General features: G+C 39.4%; 2 protein-coding genes and 1 long non-coding RNA gene across 8 annotated transcripts in view; 2 read left to right on the top strand and 1 right to left on the bottom strand.

Annotated features, from left to right (window-relative positions):
* The window catches only part of PHKA1 (phosphorylase kinase regulatory subunit alpha 1), a 168,770-nt gene that overhangs the window by 9,289 nt on the left and 131,622 nt on the right, over positions 1-27,859 (top strand). For all 6 annotated transcript variants that reach the window (XM_040467720.1, XM_040467719.1, XM_040467718.1 and 3 more), the window contains exons 3-5: positions 1,251-1,298; positions 3,116-3,284; positions 14,788-14,870. In XM_040467720.1, coding sequence (XP_040323654.1) covers positions 1,251-1,298; positions 3,116-3,284; positions 14,788-14,870 — 300 coding nt within the window. The remainder of the gene's footprint in view (positions 1-1,250; positions 1,299-3,115; positions 3,285-14,787; positions 14,871-27,859) is intronic.
* LOC121025259 (uncharacterized) lies at positions 938-27,719 on the bottom strand. The gene is made up of 4 exons (XR_005787993.1): positions 27,624-27,719; positions 18,835-18,839; positions 6,198-6,207; positions 938-948 (listed from the first exon to the last, which is right to left on the bottom strand). It is a non-coding gene; the product is annotated as an uncharacterized LOC121025259 (long non-coding RNA).
* Positions 23,941-27,803, top strand: LOC121025258 (probable ATP-dependent RNA helicase DDX46). The gene is given in 3 exon segments (XM_040467723.1): positions 23,941-24,614; positions 24,616-25,253; positions 25,256-27,803. Coding segments are annotated over 3 exon segments (3,081 nt in total). The 5' UTR covers positions 23,941-24,213; the 3' UTR covers positions 27,298-27,803.

The raw sequence follows: 27,859 nt of genomic DNA, 5'->3' as shown, positions 1-27,859 counted from the left end.
CTATAGATGGCTTTGACTTTGAGTGGATATAGACATTTTAACAACATTTGTTCTTCCAATCCATGAGCATGGAATGTTTTTCCATTTTTTGTGTGTCATCTTCAATGTCTTTCATAAGCTTTCTATAGTTTTCATTGTACAGATCTTTTACCTCTTTGGTTAGGTATGTTAACTAACTTGAATTTAAATTAAAAAAATAAAAATGGGAAAAGAAATGGAGAAGCCATTTGATGCTATGTTTTCCAAAACATTGCCTACCCATGCCACTGTTGATGGGCTCTTCTAGTGTCATGTAGTATAACTAGTATGGTATAGTATTACTCTACTATATTATAATGTAATACAATTATTATTACTATATTATGTTATACCAACCAGTACAGTATATAGTTGGTGACCAGAATTTTGGAATGTTATGATTGGAAAGCTAACTAATTTAGAAACTGCCAAGCCCAGGGGCACCTGGGTGGCTCAGTCAGTTAAGCATCTGACCCTTGATGTCAGCTCAGGCTGTGATCTCACAGTTTGTGGGTTCAAGCCCCACATTGGGCTCCATGCTAACAGCATGGAGCCTGCTTGCAATTCTGTCTCCCTCTCTCTCTCTCTGTCCCTCCCCTGCTCACTATCTCTCTCCCAAAATAAATAAATAAACATTAAAAAAAGAAACTTGCCAAGCCCCAGTAAGAGAAAGAGTGATGACTTGAGATCTAAGAATACTGTGGCTTTTTTTCCCCATGGAAAAGAGGTTGAGTTGCACTAACAGTTCCCCTTTATACTTACTCTGAATAAAGTTCATTTATTCTGTAGAGAAAATGTACAGATAAATATTTCTGTGAACTCCTGAAGGTAAGTCTGGGCTACTTTAGACAAAATAAAAAGTTACGCCATTGGCTTTTCCAGGCCCTAGGAACTATTCTAGAATACCCTTATAGCTTTAGGAGTTCAGAGCTGACTTGCCTCTTTTCTCGGGGTGGAATGTCCTCTAATAGGATGGTTGGCTTGGTTTTACATAAGCCTGTTGGAGCTTGGATTCTTTTTTTGACTTGAGGGAGGCAGCAACTGCAGCTTTTGATTCCACTTTTAGCTGCAGTTTAGCTCTTCTGTGTACCTATAAAGTAAATGCCATGTAAATAGGAGCCCAGGATAGGGTTACTCATTCTCAAAAGGTCATGTACCAACTGCAGTTGCTGAGTAAGTGTTCCTGCATCTAGGGATGTTTATAACAGTCTTGTTTCCATTTATTTCTGCAGAGTGTAGTGAAGCTGATGAGGGGACTGCTCCACTGCATGATCCGACAGGTATGGCATTGGTACCAGCTCCCTCTTGAATAAAAGCGCATTGTAATAGTGTCTCTACCCTTTAGGGAATGTTTACAGCTTATGTTTTTTCAACTTCACCAACAGCGGACACTTAAGTTTAGAAAATTTGTAGAATCAAGGAAGGAACTATCACCCATGATCTCACCACCCAGTTACCACTAGCATGTTTCCTTTCAGTCTTTTTTCGCCCCCTCTACAAATGGCTCTTTAATATACTTCATCACTACTGTACATGCAATTCTGGACATTGAGTAAAGAGGACACAGGCTCTAAGCCCTCATTTGAAACCCTTGGGACCAAATAAATTTTAGAATTCAAACTTTTTCAGATTTTTAAGTCCAGTGCATGTGCTATATATTATGTTATGCTCTCAGCAGGGCCAGAATAGCACTGGATTATCAAAAACAGTAATCTCTCTGTAGGGGAGAATGCATTTCCATACTGAGTGGAACAAATTAAAACTACAAATAGCCCCATGTCAATCTGAGTCAGGTTTTGCCACTAAATGAATTTTGGTACAAAATTTAGAGGAAAAACCTTTTGTCAGCGTTGTAGATTTTAGGATTGGAGATAAGTGTCTAGGATTTATATCTCCTTGCATTAATTAGCATTTTCTTGACCTTGAATGAAGTTGAGCGTCTTTTCTGGTATAAATTGAAAATTTTCATTTCCTCTCTTAATTACCTGTTAGATCCTTTGCCTATTTTTCTTTTGGGCTGTCTCTTTCTTGACTACTTGAGTTCCTGTATATCATGGATATTAATGTTTTGTCACATATACTGCAAATATTTTTTAGCAGTCTGTGGTTTATCTTTTGCATTTATGATTTTTTTTCATTTGAAAGTATTTTACCAAAAAAAAAAGTGTTTTACATTTATCCTAGGAGATCTTTACACACCTTGCACACATTGAATTTAAACTGATTTTCTTGAGTCTAAGATTACATTTTATTAGAAGAAGCAAGCAAAGCCCAGATTAATGAAGTGACTATCCACAGGCACACAAGTCTAAAGTAGAAATAAAAAGAAATCAATTCCACACTTCTGAACTTCTTTATTCGTGCTTTCTCTCCTGGGGTCTCATAGTCATCATTTCTCTTTTCCCCTTCTTTGCTACTTTTTTTGTATTTTAGGTATTTGTATGTTCTACCTTACCAAATAGGTTTAAATTCACTAACTTCATGAACCATATTTAAAAGTATAATAGTTACTGTCATATATCAGATGCCCATATAATCAAATCTAAGTTTCAGGAACTAAGTCTTTCAGTTGTCCCTTGCACAGTGTTTCCTTTCTCACTTCTGGTTTCAGCTTTCTTTCATATGTTTTCTCTGTCACTCCATGTATCTCTCTGCCACTCTCTTCATTACTCCTTCAACATATATCCCTTTGTCTGAATTTCCCTCAAAATTCCTACCTCTGTTTTAGGAACTAATGCATCTTTTTATAATTTAATTATCTCTCATTAGGCTGTTTTCACTCAACCACTGGCATCTGAGTTTATGTCTACAATGTGGCAAAACAGCCATCTGAAAAGTAAAAGAGAGGTAATGAGCAGGAAATAGCTGGTTTTAACTGGTATTATTTTATAATTTAATTGCGTAAATTTAAAAAAAAATGGCAACAGCAGACTTTCCTAGTTATGTCACTGTCAGGAAAAAGAGGTAACAGCATATTTTAAATATTCACAGTTGCCTGAAAACCAAATGCACTGGTAAATGTGAGAGTATGACAGAAGTATGGCATATGGGACGACTTTTCTGCATAGCCTTCTTTCACTGTTCTTGTTTTCTTCAGGTGGATAAAGTAGAATCCTTCAAATACAGTCAGAGTACCAGGGATAGCCTCCATGCCAAATACAATACGAAAACCTGTGCCACCGTAGTGGGTGATGACCAGTGGGGACACCTGCAATTGGATGCTACCTCTGTGTACCTGCTCTTCTTAGCACAAATGACTGCCTCAGGTCAGTACCAGGACAGAATTACCGGGAGCCGCTTGAGGTGGAGCACTGGCTCTGGCGCACGTGGCTTCTCCAAAGGTGTTTACCAGAAAACAACATAGCTGTTCACATTGCTCAAAGGTACACAGTGGAAAAATAAAATTTTGCAGATTTTATACAGAGAAACAAGTCTTTGAGATCTAGTTAGTATTCTTTTCCATTGAAAAACAATTCTGGGGAATTTTCTTAATTGAGAACCAGGAAATTTGGGCTAGATTTTTATTTTTATCCTCAGATGCCGTGAGATGGGAAAAAAGAGCTAGAGTTTATTGCTTTTTCTCATGCTATTCACTGACTAGCCTATAGTTAACATTAAATAAATTGAATCACCTACTTTATACTACTGTGTATGTATATATGATAAACAAGGCATCTATCTAAAGGCATCTAAATTATATTAAGGGAATTAACTTAGGAATCAGAATTCCAGTATTTATTTTTATTATTGAGTAATATACCCTTTTCAGATGGTTTTGTTATTAGCTTTAGATGCTTCACCTGAAAAAGGAAAATGTAAGAACCAACATAATTCCCTTTTATTTCTCCTAACTTGGTGAGGACAATGAATCTGATTATACTCTGTTTGTAAATTAAACAGGACCTTTCCCAGATCTTCCTGAGTAAGTAAATATACTCAGAATACAACATTTTGATATTCCAATTTCTTTATCTTCCTATCTAGGTATAGAACTCCTAAGTACGAAGGGCATTCAGGGTGAGAATTATCCCAGAATATACTTATTCTACTTTTCTTGCATAAATAAATATGTGGTGATGAAGCCTTCCTTTTCCCCCTCTAGAATGCACAGCCCAGAAGCTGAATTACCTTTTATCAGAATTATAACATGGCTACCCACATACTCCCATCTTTTGGAGAGGAGGTTCCTCCCTGAATAAATATACTTTTAGGTATTATTCATTTAAATAGAATGGCAGCTGTAACTTCATTTCTAATAGTCTTTTAATACCAACTCTAGAATATTTTTCTACAAAGCAAACTGTCTCAGTATTTCTTATGGTTTTCTTTTTTTAATATTTTTAATGTTTATTATTTTTGAGAAAGAGAGAGACAAAGAGAAAGCAGGGGAGGGGCAGAGAGAGAGGAAGACACAGAATCAGAAGCAGGCTCCAGGCTCTGAGCTGTCAGCACAAAACCTGACATGGGACTCGAACTCACAAACTGCGAGATCATTACCTGAGCTGGAGTCAGCCACTCAACCTACTGAGCCACTCAGGCGCCCCATTTCTTATGTTTTTCAATTTGAGTCTAGAAAGGAAGGAGAAATATACTAAAGAGGCTTATAAGACATACTCATTTAACAAATATTTGTTAATTTCTGATTTAACATGTGATTTTCAACTCAATAAACTGACTTTGATAGGTGCTTGGAAAAGATGGATATTATCTGATCAGGCCTTTGCAGAACAAACAGGAGTAAGTAGAAATTTACAAGACAGAGAAGGAAAGGGAATAGCATGGCTACAACACAAAAGTTTGAAAGATAGCCGACCACCATGGTAAGACTAGTTATCTTCTATGGTTAGAATGTAAGATAGATCTGGAAAATTGCCAAAAGATGAGGCTAGAAAGTTGGAGCTAGCTGTTTAAGGGCGTGTGTACCATGCCAAGTAGTTGGGAGTTTAGTCTATAGTCATTACAGAACCACTCAAGGTAAATAATCAAGAAAGTTTCAGATGATTCACTCCAGTAGCAGAAGGATAGATTGAATGGGGGAGAAAATTAAGATGGATGACTAGTTAGGAGGTTAGTGAAGTACTTGAGGCAAGAAGTGATGCAGAATATATGCAAGGCAATAGCCTTGAGGGTGAAAAGTATAGATGTGAGAGATAATCAATAGATAACGTATGAAAGCTCTTCATGGAAAATTTCCACCTTTCATGAAAGCAATTCTCTGCACATTTTTGAGTATATGAAAATCTCCACCTTGGTTAAAAGAGAGGCTTAGGCAGAAGCTGACACCTTTCTCCCCAGCAAAATAACTGTAAACTGTGAAGATAAATTTGAAAAAAAAGCCCAATCATTTATCACTGGAAATTGTCCTAAGGGCGTACAGCAAAGTGGAGAAACATTTATTCAAGGAAATCTAAATCTTGGTAAGAGCAGTGAGACTGTGGCATTTAGACCACAACCTACTCCCTCCCTCGCCCCGAGCTCACCATGACAGCAAGACTATTCAGCTTGGATGTGGCCAAGAATATAAGCCTTCCTCTTCCCCTAGCTCCCAGTTTAAGGCGATATCTCCCCAAGAGAGGTTGCCAGCATTTCTCAAACTCCTCACCTCTGTGTTACAGAAGTTCTGGTCTAGCCAAGAATAACTAAGAGGTCTGAAACTCTGTTCCTATTCCAGTCCCACTTATGGAGCGAAAGCTTAAACTCAGGCAGAGCAGTCCAAGAATAATAGGCCTGGCCCACCTTGCTAGTAGCATGGAGGCAAAGGCAGGCCACAAGGACAGAAACCTCCGTAGTCCTTCCCAAGAAAACTGACTTTATTTGGAACTGACTGTGGGAAAGTTCAAGTCTAAGGGCACTCTCAAAAACAGTGGAGATTTTTGTTCTAAGAAATAAAGAGGATGCTGATAGCTCAATAAGACCAACAAACTAGCCTATAGACTAGAAGTTTTAGCAGAGAACCAGAGAGAAACAGCTGGAAAGAGTTATCCTAGGGTTAAAACAAATGTCAAAGGCTGGCCTCAAAATCATGAAATGGGGCTTGAATATAATTGGCTGAGACTGTGAAGCAATTTATACCTCAAGGAATTATACGGTATAATAGAGCAGTTGGTGGAGGTTAACAGCTGGGTATGGAACCAACAGAGGCAGACACTTAATAGATCACAGAAGGCTAAAACAAAAACTGTGGTCTTCCTCAGATGACAATGTGTATGCCCTAGGCTACATCCTCTGAGGAACAGCATCAGAGGCTGCATCTTGTGGGAAATATAGATTTCATTGACATTGTCCAGCCAAGTCACTAAACAAATAAAAAGGAAACATAAAGAAGCCCCATGCAAGAGGGCATCAATTAATCTATAGAGTTTCTATAACACATTATCTACAATATCCAGTTTTCCACAAAAAAATTATGACATATGGAAAGAAACAGGAAAGCCTAGTCAACACAGGAAAGAAAAGGTAACAGAAACTGCCTTTGAGAGGAAGCATATGCTGAATTTAGTAGACAAAGACTTCAAAGCAGTTACTATAAAAATGTCAAAAAATCTAAAGGACACCAGGCTTAAAGAGGTAAAGAAAAATATGATGAAAGTATTTCAACAAATAGAGAATATCAATATGGAGATAAAAATGAACCAAATGGAAATTTTAGAGTTGAAAAGTATAGTAACTTAAATGAAAATTTCACTTGAGAGGCTCAACATATTTGAGCTGGCAAGAGAAAGAATCACCATACTTGAAGATAGATTAACAGAGATTATGCAATCTGAATAATAGAAGAAGTAATAAAGAAAATGAATAGTACCCAAGAGCAATGTAGGACATAATTTAGAACACCAACTCGTGTAATGAGTATATTAGAAGGAGAGTAAGGGACAGAAAATATATTCAAAGACATAAAATAATGGCTGACTACATCGCAAATTCAATGAAAAACATTGATATGTATACATCAAAGAAGCTCAATGATAGGATAAACAGAAATCCACACCAAGAAACATCATAGTAAAAATTTTAAAAAACCAAATTTTTAATAGAACATCTTGAGAGCAATCTGAGAAAAATGACTTGTCATATACAAAGGAACCCAAATAAGGTTATGAGCTGACTTTTCTTCAGTAAAAAAAAAAAAAAAAAAAAAAAAAAAATGGAGGCCCGGAGGAAGTGGAATGATGTAATCAAAGGACTGTCAACCAACAACCCTATATCCAGCAAAACTATCTTTCAGAAATGAAGTGAAATAAAGATATTCTTGGATAAACAAAAACTGAGATTTTGTTGCTGGTAGACTTACCTTACAAGAAATACAAAAAGGAGTTTTTCATGTTGGAATCAGGTGACCCCAGACAGTAATTGGAATCCACACAAAAAACCAAACCAGTTGTGAAAGACAAATACCATATAATTTCACTCATATGTGGAACTTAAGAAACAATTTAATGAGGAAACAAGAGACAAAAAAAGCAGACTTTCTTTAAAAAGATTTTTTAAATTTTCTTTAAAAATTTTATTTTATTTTATTTATTAGAGAAAGAGAGGGAAGAGCAGAGAGGAGAGAGAATTTCAAGCAGGTCTATACTGTCAGTGTAGAGCCCAATGTGGGGCATAATCTAATGAACCATGAGATCATGACCTGAACCAAACTCAAGAGTCAAACATTGAACCAACTGAGTCACCCAAGCACCCCTAAACTGACTCTTAAATACAGAGAACAAACTGGTGGTTTCCAGAGGGGAGGTTGGTTGTGTGTATGGTGGCGGGGCGGGGTGGGGGGGGGCAGGATGAACGAACTAGGTAAAGGGGATTAAGAGTACACTTAACTTGGAGCACCTCGCTGGCTCAGTAAGTACAGCATGTGACTCTTAATGTCAGGGTCATGAGTTGAAGCCCCATGTTGGGACTAGAACTTACTTAAAAAAAATAAGTACAAAATTAGGGGCACCTGGGTGGGTCAGTTGGTTGAGTGTCTACCTCTTGATCTTAGCTCAGGTCTTAATCTCAGGATCATGAGTTCAAGCTCTGCATTGGGCTCTGTGCTGGGCATGCAGCCTACTAAATTCATACATACATACATACATACATAACTTGATGAGCACTGAGAAATGTATAGGCTTGTTGAATCATGATATTGTATACCTGAAACTAATATAATACTGTATGTTAATATACTTGAATTTTTTCATGGAAAAAATAAAAATAAATCGAGAAAAACCACTGGTAAAATAATTATAAAATACAATAAAATTACATGTTTATTCTTTCTTAATTGATCTAAAAATCAATTGCATAAAACACTATAATTGTATTGTTGAGCCAATAGCATATAAAAGTGTAGTATATTTGATAATAACAGAATTAAGGAGGTGGGTGGGAGCAAAGCAATATTAAGGAAATAATACCAAATGGTAACTCAAATCCACAGGAACAAATGAAGACCACCAGAAATAGTAAATTACAAGATTAATATTACAAAATATAAATATATAATTTCCTCTCAGTTTCCTTAAAAGATATATACTTATACGGAGAGAGTAAAGAAAATGGGAGCTGAGTAGGAGGAAACTAGGCTTGTCTTTTCCCACAAACACAACTAGATAACTATCATATCATTCTAAATAGCCCAAAAATCGACCTGAAGACTGACAGAAAAAAAAAATCTACAACTAAAGGGAAGGAAGAAGCCACATTGAAGAAGGTAGGAAGTACAGGGACGTACTTTAGGGGAAAAATGTATCATGGGTACTGTGGAGGGGAAAGACCTGTGGTTGCAGAGAAAGGAGAGAGAGAGAGAGAGAGAGAGAGAGAGAGAGAGAGAGAGAGAGAGAGAAGGGCAGATAAGAATGCACAAGGAGAACATTTCCCCAAAACCATCGGCTGGAAAAATAAGAAAGGCTGAATTTCCTGAGTTCTTGCAACCAGGGGGGCTTAAGGACTGGAGTTTTAAAGATCAGTGGGTTTGGCTGGGATGGAGCCCTGAGGGTGCTGCCCTACTCCTGGAGAGAGGCAGGAAAACAACAGGTGGGGGGAGGGCAGGTGGTGTAGAAACAGTGATCTAAGGGGCACTTGGGGCACTTATTATTAAGGTGGCAACATTCCCCAAATTGATCTATAGATTGAACATAATTCCTACCAAAAATCCCACTGTCTTTGCAGAAATTGACAAGCTTATCTTACAATGCATATGGAAATTCAAGGGACCCAGAATGGCCAAAACCATTTTGAGAAAGAAGAACAAAGTTGGAGGTTTTGCACTTTCTAATTTCAAAACTTACTACAAAGCTCCAGTAATCAAAACTGTGTGGTACTGGCTTAAGGATAGATCTCTAGGGTAACAAAATACAATTGAGTCCAAAATATACCATCATATTATGGTCAGGTGATTTTTGACAAAGGTACCAAGATGATTCAATGGGTAAAGAATGGTCTTCCCAACAAATAGTGCTGGGAAAACTAGATATCCAGATGCAAAAGAATGAAATTAGATAAAACTTAACTCAAAATGAATCATAGACCTAACTGTAAGAGTGAAAACTATAAAACACTATTAGTCTGCTAGGGCTGCCATAGCAGAATGTCACAGAATAGTTGACTTAAGCAACAGAAATTTATTTTCTCACAGTTCTGGATGCTAGAAGCGCAAAATCAGGGTGTCAGCAGGGCAGTGAACACTCTCTTGGCTTGAATGCAGCCACCTTCTCTGCTCTTTCTTCACATGAGCTTTTCTCTGTGTGTGTGCACTCCTGATGTCTCTTATAAGGACGCCAGTCCCCATTCTGTTAGGACCCCACCCTGTGACCTCATTTAAACCTAATTGTTTCCTTAAAAGTCTTAACCCCAAAAACAGTCACATTGGGGTTTAGGGCTTCAACATAGGAGTTTCAGGGTGACACAACTGGGTTCATAACAAGCACTTAAGGAAAGTATGGGAGTAAGTCTTCCTGATCTTGGATTAGACAAAGCCCTCTTAGATGTGACACCAAAAGCATAAGCAACTAAAGAAAACATAAATTGGAAGTTATCAAATTAGTAACATTTGTGCTTCAAAGGATCTCTTCAAGAAAGTGAAAAAACAACCCATGGGACACCTGGGTGGCTCAGTTGGTTAAGCATCCCACTTCAGCTCAGGTCATGATCTCACAGTCTGTGAGTTCAAGCCCCATGTCGGGCTCTGTACTGACAGCTCAGAGCTTGGAGCCTGTTTTGGATTCTGTGTCTCCCTCTCTCTTTGCCCCTCCCCCACTCATGCTCTGTCTCTCTTGCTCTCAAAAATAAATAAAACAAAAAATTTAAAACCACAATATGATAGAGAATATTTACAAATCACATATCTGATAAGGGACTCGTATTATATATAAAGAAATCTACAACTCAGTAATAAAAAGATAACCTAATTTAAACTAGGCAAAAAATATGAATCGACATTACTCCAAAGAAAATATTTAAATGGCTAATAAGTACACAAAACAATGCTGAATATTATTCCTAGGCACTTGCAGATCCAAGTAATGAGATAGCATGTCACACCCACTATGATGGCTGTAATCAAAAGTACAGAAAATAACAAGTGTTCCTGAGGAACTAGAGAAATTGGAACCCTCATACATTGTCAGTGGGAATGTAAAATGATGCAGCCACTTTGGAAAACAGTCTGACAGTTCTCAAAAGTTAAGCAGAATTACCATATGATCTAGCAATTTCACTCCTAGGTGTATGCCCAAAAGAAATGAAGACATGTGGGGCGCCTGGGTGGCTCAGTCAGTTAAGCGTCCAACTTCAGCTCAGGTCAGGATCTCATGGTTTGTGGGTTCGAGCCCCGTGTTGGGCTTTGTGCTGACAACTCGAAGCCTCAAGCCTGCTTCGGATTCTGTGTCTCCCTCTCTCTGCTCCTCCCCTGCTCCCCCTCTCTCTCTCAAATAAACATTTAAAAAAAAATTTTAAAAACTGGAAACATGGGGCGCCTGGGTGGCGCAGTGGGTTGAGCGTCCGACTTCAGCCAGGTCACGATCTCACGGTCCGTGAGTTCAAGCCCCGCGTCAGGCTCTGGGCTGATGGCTCAGAGCCTGGAGCCTGTTTCCGATTCTGTGTCTCCCTCTCTCTGCCCCTCCCCCGTTCATGCTCTGTCTCTCTCTGTCCCCAAAATAAATAAAAGTTGAAAAAAAAATTTTAAAACTGGAAACAACCTAAATGTCCATCAACTGATAATTGGGTAAATGTGATAAATCCACAGAATGGAATATTGTTTTAGCAACAAAAAGAAAGGAAACAGTGATACATGTTACAATACAGATGAACGTTGAAAACATTCTGCTAAGTGAAAGAACTCAGACATGAATATGAACATTGGGTAAGGCAGTGCTGTGGAGACATAAAGTAGATTAGCAATTGCTTAGGTGGAGGTAGAGGGGGAACAAGTCTTGAAATGCGGAATGACTCTAATGGGTATAGGGTTTCTTTTGGGGGTGATGAAATATTCCAAAATTGATTGTGGCCACTGTTGCAGAACACTGCATACCCTAAAAACCATTGAATTATATACTTGAAATGGGTGAATTGCATGGTATGTGAATTATATCTCAATAACATTTTTAAAAATGAGGGAGAGAGGCTTATCGTTAAGTAAGTGCAAGTCAATCTAAGTGGAGTAGACCACTAAGGTGGCCTCATTTCCGGAGCCCTGCATGTTTTAGTGGGTTTTTAATGTTTGTTTATTTTTGAAAGAGAGAACACAAGTGGGAGAGTGGCAGAGAGAGAGAGGGAGAGGAAGAGACAGAATCTGAAGCAGGCTCTAGGGTCTGAGCCATCTGCACAGAGCCTGATGTGGGGCCCGAACCCACGACCAGTGAGATCATGACCTGAGTTGAAGTTGGACGCTTAATCGATTGAGCTACCCAGACTCCCCTTTAGTGTGTTCCATTTATTTTTTTATAAGTGTGTTTGCTAATTACATGTTGATTTTTGATCATGTAGCTATTTTCGCTGAAATGTTTCTATCAGTGACATTTTATATATTTATTTGTTTGTTTAGTTTTAAATGTTTATTATTTATTTTTGAGAAAGAGACAGAGTGTGAATGGGGGAAGGGTAGAGAGAGAAGGAGACACAGAATCCAAAGCAGGCTCCAGGCTCTGAGCTGTCAGTGCAGAACCCTACACAGTGAGATCATGACCTGAGCAGAAGTCAGATGCTTAACCAACTGAGCCACCCAGGTGCCCCCTCTTTAGTGTGTTTTAAATAGCACTGCCATCTTTGGCCTTACCCAACCATACCTCATTTCATCTCTGTGTACCCTCTCCTCTGTTCTGCAAGCAATGTTTTGGCTCCACAGAGGGGACAGGATGCAGAGGTCCTGAAATGTATGGTCTTGCCTCAAAAGACAGGTCCCTCTCCTGTGGTTAACAGGATTGTTTAAGATCATTCAATAAATAATTATTGAATTATTATCTACTGTTAAATATTATTTAATACCATGCACAATACTATGTGAGACATTTTAAGGACTATAAATATAAATAAGAAATGGCTCCTTCCTTCAAATTTAGGTACAGATTTATTTATAGTGCAAAGTAAAAAATTCATAAGCGCAAGGAAAATAAAATTCTTTGAAACATAGAAGAGAGGAATCAATGGCAGCATCACAGAGGAGATAAAACTTGAGCTGGGCCTTGAAAGAACAGTTCAGATTTCAGGATGTAGAGAAGGCCATTTAAACAATATCATGAGCAAAGGGACAGGTGATAGAAATGGGGCAGTTCTATCAAATAGTTATTTGTTAGCTGTGTCACCAGTCTGAGAAATAGACAAAACCAGTTTCACACCCTCTACTTTCTCCCAATCTCTGTGCAAGCACTCTGGCACACATAGGAGACAAGATAAGGCTGTGAAGCTGATGTCCAATATTACTATCTCTTTTTTTTTCCTTTCTACCCAAGAGGTTGAAGTCATTGCTGCTACAAGAAAGACCTGGCTGCCGCTGCTGCCCAGTGCTGTGGTTGCTAGTTTTGACAGAGCCATGCATCAGGAAGAGTTTGCAGTCTGAGGATATGAATTATGTAGTCCTTTTGGGTTCTGAAGCTACAGAGTTCTCATTTGAAACATCTGTCATAGATCAAACATTTAAATGCGAAAAATGAAATTGTAGAAGTACCAGAAACATACTTTGAATATGTATCAAAAAGGATGGATTGATGGATGGATACATATATGATAGAAAAGTACAGTAAAATGTTAATGCATGAATCCAGATGATGTGCAAATAGATGTCCACTGTAAAATTCTGTCCTTTTTTCTGTTTGTTTGAAACTGTTCATAATACAATATTGGGAAAAATAATATGCATAAATCTGTGACTTAGCAATCCTTCTAAGAATTTACCTTAGGAAAGAAAAGAATTTACCTTGACATACTGGTGCATGTGCACAACCTGGTACATGTGACATACTGGTACATGTATATACATACACACACACACACACACACATATTCATTATGGCATTAATTATAGTGATGAAGGATTAGGTGCAACCTAAATGTTTTCAGTAGGGAACTGGTTATATGAATAGCCATTTAGTGGAATGCTGCATAACCATTAAAAAATAACTCAGATATACTTAAAATTATTTCCAACATATATGTGAAAAAAGCAAGGTACATTATAGCATACTACTCTTTGGTAATTGTTATATATGTATAACATTTCTCTGAAAGTCTACAGAGGAAACTGCTAAGACTAGTTTCTTCCAGAGAGGAGATTTGGCAGGGTGGGAGTGATGTGATTCTGGGTAGGAGAAAGACTTTTGCTGTATGCCTATTGGTATTTCTTTATGGGGGTTGGGGGAGCAGGAGAGGGGAAAGGAATTAGTTTTTCAAGAAAAACGGATCATACTGTATATATCAAGAAGCAGCATAGCATCTTCGTTAGGAACTCAGACTGTGAAGCTGACAGTTGGGTCCTGGCCCCACTATTTATTAGTTAAATCATCTGAGGCAGGGGTGCCTGGGTGGCTCAGTCAGGTGTCTGACTTTGGCTCAGGTCATGATCTTGCAGTTCATGAGTTCAAGCCCTGTGTCAGGTTCTGTGCTGACAGCTCAGAGCCTGGAACCTGCTTCAGATTCTGTGTCTCCCTCTCTCTCTGCTCCTCCCCCATTCATGCTCTCTCTCTGTCTCTCATAAATAAATAAAAGTTAAAAAAAATTTAAAAATGGTCTGAGGAAAATAGTTAATCTCTCTAAGCCTCATGGAGAAAATTGAGGTACCCACCTCTTAGGGTTGATGTGAAAATTAAAAGGATAATTCATGCAAAACACTGCAATTTGTTAGCTATAACTATCTTTGTATTGTTTATACTTAGAATAATCATCATTTTGTACTCTAAAAAATATAGTTTTAAGGTTTCCTTGAAATCATAATCTTTGCTTCTTGCTTAGTATTTAGACTCCCTCTAACTCTTTTTGAAATATTTTTTTCCTGATACCTTAAACCATATTATAAATTAATGACCTATAGAATTAGGAATCTGAGACTTTATATCCAAACCTACAAATAACAGTTCAAATTCTTCCATGTTATAATACGCTGATATCTCACTTAGTCAAAGACTAGCCTAGGTCTGATTTGTGGTGTTGTTTTTATGGTTTAGGAATTAAAGTGCCTCACTGTTCCAAAAGCAGGAATAAGATTACTTGAGAGTAATGGGATCAGTCAGTTACTGTGGCAGCCTATAAGCCTATAGTGATAATTAACCAGCTCTATATCCTTACTTTCTTTTTCCTCAGGACTTCATATTATCCACAGCCTAGATGAAGTCAATTTCATACAGAACCTTGTATTTTACATTGAAGCTGCATATAAAACTGCTGTAAGTACTTATTTTAGAATTAATTTTAAACATACGTTTTTGTTTAATTTTTTTATTAAATTTATTTGTTTTTGGAGAGAGAGCACACATGCAGGCGAGGGGCAGAGAGAGAGGAAGAGAGAGAGAATCCTAAGCAGGCTCCAAGCTGTCAGCGCAGAGCCCAATACCAGGCTCGAACTCACAAACCATGAGATCATGACCTAAGCCAAAACCAAGAGTTGATGCTTAGCCAACTGAGCCACCCAGGCGCCCCTAAACATATGATGTTTTAAAAATACTAGATAACCCATTCTTTCTCTTAATGCTGCACCTCATAGTGAACCAATTTGTAAGGCTTCCAGCAGAAATTGCCTTCAGCTTTTTCTTTACTAAGCTCTGTTGTCCTCTGTTTGCCTCCTTTCCAAGGGAGTTACAGAAGCAAGAGGACCAAGATACTATGCATCCGTTCCTTTCAATAATCCATATCCTTTCTGTAATATCTCACATTATATATTTGGGGACCTGGGACTAAATTGTAGTCTTATTTTAATGATCTGTAGTCTAAAAACCAGAAGCAAGATGGCTAGCGAATATAATGGGTCAGTTAGCTACTTAGAAATAAAATTTGGTCATATGTTTAATATTATCTGTAGACATTGCTTCTGTGTTTACTATACAAAAAATAGTTCCTTTTTCTTATGACTACCATGAGAGATAAGTTTATATTAAATCATGACATATTTAACATCTCCTCTCTCAGGGATCACTGTTCTTCACTGCATAATGTTCATTGTATTGAAAATGGCTGTCATAAGTAGTCCAGGTATTTTAGTCATCTAAAATGTTTAATTTGTTTAGTTGGTTTTTAGCTGTTTTAGGTGGGAGGGTAAATCTGTGAACTGTAACTCCATATTTGCCAGAAAGAGAAGTTTAACATAGACATATTTGATGCAAGCAGACATTATTTGTTGACTGATTCCTTTGCCTTCTGATACCATAGGTGTGCTATGGTCCAGGGTAAAAGTTAGGGTTGTCTGGCCTCTCAATTGCAGCCATGGAGTACAGCACAATTAATGATATGTGTGCCTTCTCATACTCTAATCTTTGCTGCACAAATTAGGGTAGAGCGGGGTTTCTGGACAGGTGAGGCTAGCCATGGGATAAATATGGCTCACCTATGGAAGCTTCACTTTAACTCAGAGATTTGATATAAAAATCATTTAAGGTAAATATAGAAACAAGTATAGGTGTGTGTGTGTGTGCACATGCATGGTTACACATGAGTATTTCCAAGTTCTATTCAATGAGAGGGCCTAGAAGCAGTGGCACCACAGTGACAATGAGCACCAGTGCCTTCTGTATTGTAACTGCTCATTCTGTAATAAAGCAAAGCAAGACTCCTTATAGAAGCAGTTGATTCTAGGGCTGGGGTGAGGAAAACACAGGATGAAACTGCAGTATCTTATAGTGACAGAAAGTGAGGAAGTGTTCAAAAAGAACAGGACATGTCAAAAGGGCACAGGCGCCAACCCAGAAGAATTCCCAATGGGTAAAGCTGGAACAATTTGAACAACAAAACAAATAATGATAATATTTTATTATAACCCAGAGAATAACCTAAATATTTATAAATTCATACTAATATAAATAAATGAGGGAGAAAGGACAGCTCTTCCTTAGAGAAGAATTGCAATTAATGACTGTAGAGGTAATAAAAGAACTAAGATACCACCATTGAAATACCACTGTAATAATTGGTGCAGGCAAGTTTCACCAATGGATGCTAAATTAGTGGGTAGATATTTGAGAAGAAACAGGATATTTGCACAGTTGTAAAGTATCTTTCTCAATATATTTATTAATCACAAGGGAGAGAATAGTAACACCAGCATGGAGAAACCCTGCAGACACCACCTTAACCATGTGATGAAGGTAAACATGACCACAATAAGCCATAGCAACATCCTTTACTCCTTGATGTGATGCAGTGAGAAGAACACAGCATAACATCTGTAGTATTCCTGACAAAAATGCATAGTCTTGGGGCGCCTGGGTGGCGCAGTCGGTTGAGCGTCCAACTTCAGCCAGGTCACGATCTCGCGGTCCGTGAGTTCGAGCCCCGCGTTGGGCTCTGGGCTGATGGCTCGGAGCCTGGAGCCTGCTTCCGATTCTGTGTCTCCCTCTCTCTCTTCCCCTCCCCTGTTCATGCTCTGTCTCTCTCTGTCCCAAAAATAAATAAACGTTGAAGAAAAAAAAATGCATAGTCTTTTTTTTCTCAATATGTGAAATTTATTGTCAAATTTGTTTCCATACAACACCCAGTGCTCATCCCAAAAGGTGCCCTCCTCAATACCCATCACCCACCCTCCCCTCCCTCCCACCCCCCATCAACCCTCAGTTTGTTCTCAGTTTTTAAGAGTCTCTTATGCTTTGGCTGTCTCCCACTCTAACATCTTTTTTTTTTCTTCCCCTCCCCCATGGGTTCCTGTTAAGTTTCTCAGGATCCACATAAGAGTGAAAACATATGGTATCTGTCTTTCTCTGTATGGCTTATTTCACTTAGCATCGCACTCTCCAGTTCCATGCATGTTGCTACAAAGAGCCATATTTCGTTCTTTCTCATTGCCACGTAGTACTCCGTTGTGTATATAAACCACAATTTCTTTATCCATTCATCAGTTGATGGACATTTAGGCTCTTTCCATAATTTGGCTATTGTTGAGAGTGCTGCTAGAAACATTGGGGTACAAGTGCCCCTATGCATCAGTACTCCTGTATCCCTTGGATAAATTCCTAGCAGTGCTATTGCTGGGTCATAGGGTAGGTCTATTTTTAATTTTCTGAGGAACCTCCACACTGTTTTCCAGAGTGGATGCACCAATTTGCATTCCCACAAACAGTGCAAGAGGGTTCCCGTCTCTCCACATCCTCTCCAGCATCTATAGTCTCCTGATTTGTTCATTTTGGCCACTCTGACTGGCGTGAGGTGATATCTGAGTGTGGTTTTGATTTGTATTTCCCTGATGAGGAGCGACGTTGAGCATCTTTTCATATGCCTGTTGGCCATCAGGATGTCTTCTTTAGAGAAGTGTCTATTCATGTTTTCTGCCCATTTCTTCACTGGGTTATTTGTTTTCTGGGTGTGGAGTTTGGTGAGCTCTTTATAGACTTTGGATACTAGCCCTTTGTCCTATATGTCATTTGCAAATATATTTTCCCATTCCGTTGATTGCCTTTTAGTTTTGTTGGTTGTTTCCTTTGCTGTGCAGAAGCTTTTATCTTCATGAGGTCTCAACAGTTCATTTTTGCTTTTAATTCCCTTCCCTTTGGGGATGTTTCAAGTAAGAAACTGCTGTGGCTGAGGTCAGAGATGTCTTTTCCTGCTTTCTCCTCTAAGGTTTTGATGGTTTCCTGTCTCACATTCAGGTCCTTTATCCATTTTGAGTTTATTTTTGTGAATGGTGTGAGAAAGTGGTCTAGTTTCAACCTTCTGCATGTTGCTGTCCAGTTCTCCCAGCACCATTTGTTAAAGAGACTGTCTTTTTTCCATTGGATGTTCTTTCCTGCTTTGTCAAAGATGAGTTGGCCATACGTTTGTGGGTCTAGTTCTGGGGTTTCTATTCTATTCCATTGGTCTATGTGTCTGTTTTTGTGCCAGTACCATGCTGTCTTGATGATGGCAGCTTTGTAGTAGAGGCTAAAGTCTGGGATTGTGATGCCTCGTGCTTTGGTCTTTTTTTTCAAAATTACTTTGGCTATTCGGGGCCTTTTGTGGTTCCATATGAATTTTAGGATTGCTTGTTCTAGTTTCGAGAAGAATGCTGGTGCAATTTTGATTGGGATTGCATTGAATGTGTAGATAGCTTTGGGTAGTATTGACATTTTGACAATATTTATTTTTCCAATCCATGAGCAGGGAATGTCTTTCCATTTCTTTAAATCTTCTTCAATTACCTTCATAAGCTTTCTATAGTTTTCAGCATACAGATCCTTTACATCTTTGGTTAGATTTATTCCTAGGTATTTTATGCTTCTTGGTGCAATTGTGAACGGGATCAGTTTCTTTATTTGTCTTTCTGTTGCTTCATTGTTAGTGTATAAGAATGCAACTGATTTCTGTACATTGATTTTGTATCCTGCAACTTTGCTGAATTCATGTATAAGTTCTAGCAGACTTTTGGTGGAGTCTATCGGATTTTCCATGTATAGTGTCATGTCATCTGCAAAACGCGAAAGCTTGACTTCATCTTTGCCAATTTTGATGCCTTTGATTTCCTTTTGTTGTCGGATGGCTGATGCTAGAACTTCCATCACTATGTTAAACAACAGCAGTGAGAGTGGATATCCCTGTCGTGTTCCTGATCTCAGGGAGAAAGTTCTCAGCTTTTCCCCATTGAGGATGATGTTAGCTGTGGGCTTTTCATAAATGGCTTTTATGATGTTTAAGTATGTTCCTTCTATCCCGACTTTCTCAAGGGTTTTTATTAAGAAACGGTGCTGAATTTTGTCAAAGGCCTTTTCTGCATCGATTGACAGGATCATATGGTTCTTATCTTTTCTTTTATTGATGTTATGTATCACGTTGATTGATTTGCGAATGTTAAACCAGCCCTGCATCCCAGGAATGAATCCCACTTGATCATGGTGAATAATTATTTTTATATGCTGTTGAATTCGATTTGCTAGTATCTTATTGAGAATTTTTGCATCCATATTCATCGGGGATATTGAATTCGATTTGCTAGTATCTTTTTGAGAATTTTTGCATCCATATTCATCAGGGATATTGGCCTGTAGTTCTCTTTTTTTACTGGGTCTCTGTCTGATTTAGGAATCAAAGTAATACTGCCTTCATAGAATGAGTCTGGAAGTTTTCCTTCCCTTTCTATTTCTTGGAATAGCTTGAGAAGGATAGGTATTATCTCTGCTTGAAACGTCTGGTAGAACTCCCCTGGGAAGCCATCTGGTCCTGGACTCTTATTTGTTGGGAGATTTTTGATAACCGATTCAATTTCTTCGCTGGTTATGGGTCTGTTCAAGCTATTTCCTCTGATTGAGTTTTGGAAGAGTGTGGGTGTTTAGGAATTTGTCCATTTCTTCCAGGTTGTCCAATTTGTTGGCATATAATTTTTCATAGTATTCCCTGATAATTGTTTGTATCTCTGAGGGATTGGTTGTAATAATTCCATTTTCATTCATGATTTTATCTATTTGGGACTTCGCCCTTTTCTTTTTGAGAAGCCTGGCTAGAGGTTTATCAATTTTGTTTATTTTTTCAAAAAACCAATCTTGGTTTCGTTGATCTGCTCTACAGTTTTTTTAGATTCTATATTGTTTATTTCTGCTCTGATCTTTATTATTTCTCTTCTTCTGCTGGGTTTCAGGTGTCTTTGCTGTTCTGCTTCTATTTCCTTTAGGTGTGCTGTTAGATTTTGTATTTGAGATTTTTCTTGTTTCTTGAGATAGGCCTGGATTGCAATGTATTTGCCTCTCAGTACTGGCTTCACTGCATCCCAATGCATTTGGATTGTTGTATTTTCATTTTTGTTTGTTTCCGTATATTGTTTTATTTCTTCTCGAATTGCCTGGTTGACCCATTCATTCTTTAGTAGGGTGTTCTTTAACCTCCATGCTTTTGGAGGTTTTCCAGACTTTTTCCTGTGGTTGATTTCAAGCTTCATAGCATTGTGGTCTGAAAGTATGCATGGTATAATTTCAATTCTTGTATACTTGTGAAGGGGGCTGTTTTGTGACCGAGGATGTGATCTATCTTGGAGAATGTTCCATGTGCACTCGAGAAGAAAGTATATTCTGTTGCTTTGGGATGCAGAGTTCTAAATAGATCTGTCAAGTCCATCTGATCCAATGTATCCATCAGGTCCCTTGTTTCTTTATTGACCATGTGTCTAGATGATCTATCCATTTCTGTAAGTGGAGTGTTAAAATCCCCTGCAATTACCACATTCTTATCAATAAGGTTGCTTATGTTTATGAGTAATTGTTTTATATATTTGGGGGCTCCGGTATTCGGCACATAGACATTTATAATTGTTAGCTCTTCCTGATGGATAGAGCCTGTAATTATTATATAATGCCCTTCTTCATCTCTTCTTACAGCCTTTAATTTAAAGTCTAGTTTGTCTGATATAAGTATGGCTACTCCAGCTCTCTTTTGGCTTCCAGTGGCATGATAAATAGTTCTCCATCCCCTCACTCTCAATCTAAAGCTGTCCTCAGGTCTAAAATGAGTCTCTTGTAGATAGCAAATAGGTGGGTCTTGTTTTTTTTTTATCCATTCTGATACCCTATGTCTTTTGGTTGGCGCATTTAATCCATTTACATTCAGTGTTATTATAGAAAGATACGGGTTTAGAGTCATTGTTATGTCTGTATGTTTTATGCTTGTAGTGATGTGTCTGGTACTTTGTCTCACAGGGTCCCCCTTAGGATCTCTTGTAGGGCTGGTTTAGTGGTGACAAATTCCTTCAGTTTTTGTTTGTTTGGGAAGACCTTTATCTCTCCTTCTATTCTAAATGACAGACTTGCTGGATAAAGGATTCTCGGCTGCATATTTTTTTCTGTTCAACACATTGAAGATCTCGTGCCAATCCTTTCTTGCCTGCCAAGTTTCAAAAGAGAGATCAGTCACGAGTCTTACAGGTCTCACTTTATATATGAGGGCACGTTTATCCCTTGCTGCTTTCAGAATTTTCTCTTTATCCTTGTATTTTGCCAGTTTCACTATGATATGTCGTGCAGAAGATCGATTCAACTTACGTCTGAAGGGAGTTCTCTGTGCCTCTTGGATTTCAATGCCTTTTTCCTTCCCTAGTTCAGGGAAGTTCTCAGCTATGATTTCTTCAAGTACCCCTTCAGCACCTTTCCCTCTCTCTTCCTCCTCTGGGATACCAATTATGCATATATTATTTCTTTTTAGTGTATCACTTGGTTCTCTAATTTTCCCCTCATACTCCTGGATTTTTTTATCTCTCTTTTTCTCTGCTTCCTCTTTTTCCATAATTTTATCTTCTAGTTCACCTATTCTCTCCTCTGCCTCTTCAATCCGATCCGTGGTCATTTCCATTTTATTTTGCATCTCGTTTAAAGCGTTTTTCAGCTCCTCCTGACTATTCCTTTGTCCCTTGATCTCTGTAGCAATAGATTCTCTGCTGTCCTCTATACTGTTTTCAAGCCCCATGATTAATTTATGACTATTATTCTAAATTCACTTTCTTTTATATTGTTTAAATCCTTTTTGATCAGTTCATTAGCTGTTGTTATTTCCTGGAGGTTCTTTTGAGGGGAATTCTTCCGTTTGGTCATTTTGGATAGTCCCTGGCATGGTGCGGACCTGCAGGGCACTTCCCCTGTGCTGTGGTGTATAACTGGAGTTGGTGGGCGGGGCTGCAGTCAGACCTGATGTCTGCCCCTAGCCCACCTCTGGGGCCACAGTCAGACTGGTGCGTGCCTTCTCTTCCCCTCTCCTAGGGGCGGGATTCACTGTGGGGTGGGGTGGCCCGCCTAGCTACTTGCACACTGCCAGGCTTGTGGTGCTGGGGATCTGGCGTTTTAGCTGGGGTGGGTAGGCAAGGTGCACGGGGGTAGTAGGAGCAGGCTTAGCTCGCTTCTCCTTAGGTGATCCACTTCAGGAGAGGCCCTGTGGCAGCGGGAGGGAGTCAGACCCGCTGCCGGAGGTTTGGCTCCACAGAAGCACAGCTTGGGTGTTTGCGCGGAACAAGCAAGTTCCCTGGCAGGAACTGGTTCCCTTTTGGATTTTGACTGGGGGATGGGCAAGGGAGATGGCGCTGGCAAGCGCCTTTGTTCCCAAACTGAGGCCTGTCGTAGTCTCTGGACTACGGAGACTCCATTCTGCTAGTTTTCTGGGTTATTTAGGCAGGTGTAGGTGGAATCTAAGCCAAACTGAGCTCTGTCGTCCGGGGGCTCAGCAACTCTCCCTCCCTTTGTCCTCCAGCTCTCCCAATCTCCGTTCTCTGAGCAGAGCTGTTAGCTTATAACCTTCCAGATGTCAAGTCCCACTTGCTGTCAGAACACACTCCGTCCGGCCCCTCCGCTTTTGCAAGCCAGACTCCAGGGCTCTGCTTGACCGGTGGGCTGCCCCTCCACCCTGGCTCCCTCCCGCCAGTCCGTGGAGCGCGCACCGCCTTGCCACGCTTCCTACCGTCTTCCGTGGGCCTCTTGTCTGCGCTTGGCTCCGGAGACTCCATTCTGCTAGTCTTCTGGTGGTTTTCTGGGTGATTTAGGCAGGTGTAGGTGGAATCGAAGTGATCAGCAGGAGGCGCTGTGAGCCCAGCGTCCTACACCGCCATCTTCTGCCGGTCCCCTGCATAGTCTTAATATAATCAAGAGAAGGCATCAGGTGAACCTAAATTGAGGGAAATCTATAAAAATGTCTGACCACTGGTCTTCAGAATGTGTAACGGTCATGAAAGACAAGACTTGAGAAGTCGTAACTGATGAGAAGAGACCAAGGAGGCATGACAAATGCAGCATGGTATTCTGGATTGGATCTGGGAACATAAAATTCTATTAGTGGAAAAACTGGTGAAATCCTAACAAAGTCCATAATTTGGTTACTAGAATTGTACAAATGCTTATTTTTCAGCTTTGACCATTGTATTATGGTTATGTCAGGTTTTAACATTAGGGGAAGTTGAGTGAAAGGTCTATGAAAACTCACTGTACTTTTTTTGTAACTTCTCTGTAACTCTGAAGTTTTTTCAAATAAAAAAGTTTTTAAAAAGTAATTTTACATGTTATCTTTGCATTATCAAGGGGTCATATAAAGCTATGGTTAAGAATTTACACTTTGGACTAAGAGTACTTGGACTCTAATCCTAGCTCTGTCACTGTGTGACCTTGGGTGAGTCACTTAACTTCTCTTTGCACCTCAGTTTCATCATCTATAAAATATAAAGATTGAGTAAGGTAGCAGTGTAAAGTGCATAGGTTAGTGCATGGTACATTATCAGTGACAATAGAGAGTAAAATTAGAATAGATAATAAAGATAGAACACTGGGGTAGTGTTTAAGCTCCATCTTTTAGAACCCCTGTATCTGCTTTGATGAAAAGTTTTTAGAAGCACTTCTCTACATGAACTGAGTTATAGTTCTTGAGCTGATCAACTGTTGAGGAGTCTTCCAACGTCTCGGAGATCCCAATAGAATTTAAAGCTACTAGGAAAGGTTTTCGTTGGCTGCTTTCGGATGGCTGCCACCGCTGGAACTGCTGCTCTCTCTTAGTGCTGCTCCTCGCTCAGCTAGCTGAGGGCGGCGCGGCCTCTTCTTTTGTCCGGTTACCCTGCGCGTTGTCCCGAAGGGTGCTGCTTTTCCCGCAGCTGGCAGCATGGGCCGGGAGTCACGCCATTATCGGAAGTGGTCAGCATCAAGGGGGCGCTCTGGAAATCGATCTAGAAGTCGCTCACCTGACAAAAGAAGTAAACGTGGAGATGACAGGCGGTCCAGAAGCAGAGATAGAGATAGAAGGAGTGAGAGGTCTCGTAGCAGGGATAAAAGAAGATCTCGGTCAAGAGACTGGAAGTGCCTGAGGCGTTCCAGAAGTAGAGAGAGAGATCGAAGTCGAGAGAGAAGATCTCGAAGTCGAGACAGGAGATGCTCCAGGAGTAGAAGCCGAGGCCGGCAATCCAGATCCTCAAGTCCTGGCAATAAAAGCAAGAAAGCTGAGAATAGGTCTAGGTCCAAAGAGAAAACAGATAGTGGGGAAAGTTCTAAAGAGAAGAAAAAAGACAGATGACAAGGAGGATGAAAAAGAAAAAGATGCTGGTAACTTTGATCAGAATAAGCTGGAAGAAGAAATGAGGAAGCAAAAAGAACGAGTAGAAAAATGGCGAGAGGAGCAACGTAAAAAGGCCATGGAAAACATTGGGGAACTGAAAAAGGAAATAGAAGAGATGAAACAAGGGAAAAAATGGAGTTTAGAAGATGATGATGATGATGAAGATGATCCTGCAGAAGCTGAAAAGGAAGGAAATGAAATGGAGGGTGAGGAGTTAGATCCATTAGATGCTTACATGGAAGAAGTGAAAGAGGAAGTAAAGTTTAATATGCGAAGTGTGAAGGGTGGTGGAGGGAATGAAAAGAAGTCTGGGCCAACAGTCACAAAAGTTGTCACTGTAGTGACAACCAAAAAAGCAGTGGTAGATTCTGATAAGAAGAAAGGTGAGCTAATGGAGAATGACCAGGATGCCATGGACTATTCTTCAGAGGAGGAAGAAGTTGATCTTCAGACGGCCCTTACAGGCTACCAGACAAAACAGAGAAAGCTTCTAGAACCAGTGGATCATGGAAAAATTGAATATGAACCATTCAGAAAAAACTTTTATGTTGAAGTTCCAGAATTAGCAAAAATGTCTCAAAAGGAGGTAAATTTTTTCGGTTGGAAATGGAAGGCATTACTGTCAAGGGAAAAGGTTGCCCCAAACCAATTAAATCTTGGGTCCAGTGTGGAATTTCCATGAAGATCCTAAATTCTCTCAAAAAGCATGGCTATGAAAAACCCACGCCAATCCAGTCCCAGGCAATTCCTGCTATAATGTCTGGACGAGATTTGATTGGTATTGCCAAGACAGGAAGCGGAAAGACCATTGCTTTTCTGTTGCCCATGTTTAGACACATCATGGATCAGAGGTCATTAGAAGAAGGACAGGGGCCAATAGCTGTCAACATGACTCCAACTCGAGAACTGGCTTTACAAATTACTAAAGAACGTAAGAAGTTTTCAAAGACCCTGGGACTTAGAGTGGTCTGTGTTTATGGAGGAACAGGAATCAGTGAGCAGATTGCTGAGCTGAAAAGAGGTGCTGAAATTATTGTTTGCACACCTGGTCGAATGATTGACATGTTAGCAGCTAATAGTGGTCGGGTCACAAATCTTGGAAGAGTAACATATGTTGTTTTAGACCAAGCAGACAGAATGTTTGACATGGGTTTTGAACCACAGGTCATGCGCATTGTGGATAATGTCCATCCTGATCAACAGACAGTTATGTTTTCAGCTACTTTCCCCAGAGCTATGGAGGCTTTGGCTCGCAGAATCCTCAGTAAACCCATTGAAGTGCAGTTTGGAGGCAGAAGCGTGGTTTGCTCAGATGTGGAACAACAAGTGATTGTGATTGAAGAAGAAAAGAAGTTCTTGAAGTTACTTGAGCTTCTCGGCCATTATCAAGAATTGGGATCTGTCATTATATTTGTGGATAAGCAGGAACATGCAGATGGTCTTCTGAAAGATTTAATGAGAGCATCTTATCCTTGCATGTCTCTTCATGGAGGCATTGATCAATATGACAGAGATAGCATCATAAATGACTTCAAGAATGGGACCTGCAAACTTCTCGTAGCCACTTCTGTTGCTGCCCGAGGTTTAGATGTGAAACATCTGATTCTTGTAAATTACAGCTGCCGCAACCATTATGAGGATTATGTGCACAGAGCGGGACGGACTGGAAGAGCAGGCAATAAAGGTTATGCGTATACTTTTATCACAGAAGATCAAGCTCGCTATGCTGGTGACATAATTAAAGCTCTTGAATTGTCAGGAACTGCGGTGTCTTCTGATCTGGAGAAACTTTGGAGTGATTTCAAAGATTAGCAGGAATCTGAAGGGAAAATAATTAAAAAGAGTAGTGGGTTCTCTGGTAAGGGATTCAAGTTTGATGAAACAGAACAAGCTTTGGCTAATGAGAGGAAGAAGTTGCAAAAAGCAGCTCTCGGTTTGCAAGATTCAGATGATGAGGATGCTGCAGTCGACATTGATGAACAAATCGAAAGTATGTTTAATTCAAAGAAGAGAGTAAAAGATATGGCTGCTCCTGGAACATCTAGTGTTCCTGCTCCAACTGTGGGAAATGCTGAGAAATTAGAAATAGCTAAGAGACTGGCTCTTAGAATCAATGCTCAGAAGAATTTGGGCATTGAGTCTCAGGTAGATGTGATGCAACAGGCCACCAATGCAATTCTCAGAGGCGGCACCATCCTGGCTCCCACTGTGTCTGCGAAAACCATTGCAGAGCAACTTGCTGAAAAGATCAATGCTAAGCTCAATTATGTGCCTTTGGAGAAACAAGAAGAGGAGAGGCAAGATGGTGGACAGAATGAATCTTTTAAAAGATATGAAGAAGAATTAGAGATCAATGACTTCCCACAGACTGCTAGGTGGAAAGTTACCTCTAAGGAAGCTCTGCAGAGAATCAGTGAATATTCTGAAGCTGCAATTACAATCAGAGGAACATATTTCCCACCTGGCAAAGAACCTAAGGAAGGAGAGTGGAAAATTTACTTGGCAATTGAAAGTGCCAATGAACTGGCTGTGCAGAAAGCAAAGGCAGAAATCACCAGACTTATAAAAGAAGAACTGATCCGGCTGCAAAATTCATACCAACCAACAAATAAAGGAAGATACAAAGTCTTATAAAATATTTCGAAAAAACATTTTACCTCTGCTGGTCTGTGATACATGTGGCAGTTGTCTGCAGTTTGCAATGTATTGTAAATTAAGATTTTTAAAATTCTGTCTTGCTGATTTTTTTTAAATACATGAAACCAGTATTTGCTAAAGAAATCTTCTTTCAGTAAGTACCACCAGAATTATCAAACTATATTTAAAGCAGGCCTGTTATCAGAGTATGATGCCCTTTAATGTAAAGTTTAAATACCAATATTTTAAATGTCTGGATAAAATTCCAGAAGTTTAAAAAAATGGAAATATTTGGGCTTTCTATCAACGGTAATAAAGTACACAAGTCACTAGGGGCCTACTCAGCATATCCTTTTGAAATGAAATTGTGATCTCCTCAGAAAAGGTAAAATTCTCTAATATTTTGTCCCCCCCCCCCCTCCCCGAGCTTAAATCTTACTTGATTCATTGGAACAGTATGAACTGGATTTAAGAATGTTATAATAGAATTTTTACAAAATGTTTCAGAGTTTTTGTTTCAGTTTTTATCATCGTAAATGGGCAATAGTTGGACTGCTTT

The sequence above is a fragment of the Herpailurus yagouaroundi genome, unplaced genomic scaffold (genome assembly GCF_014898765.1).
Source record: "Herpailurus yagouaroundi ecotype Mexico unplaced genomic scaffold, PumYag 67569, whole genome shotgun sequence".
Classification (NCBI taxonomy): Eukaryota; Metazoa; Chordata; class Mammalia; order Carnivora; family Felidae; genus Herpailurus; species Herpailurus yagouaroundi.
This window is presented reverse-complemented; position numbering and strand designations above follow the sequence as displayed.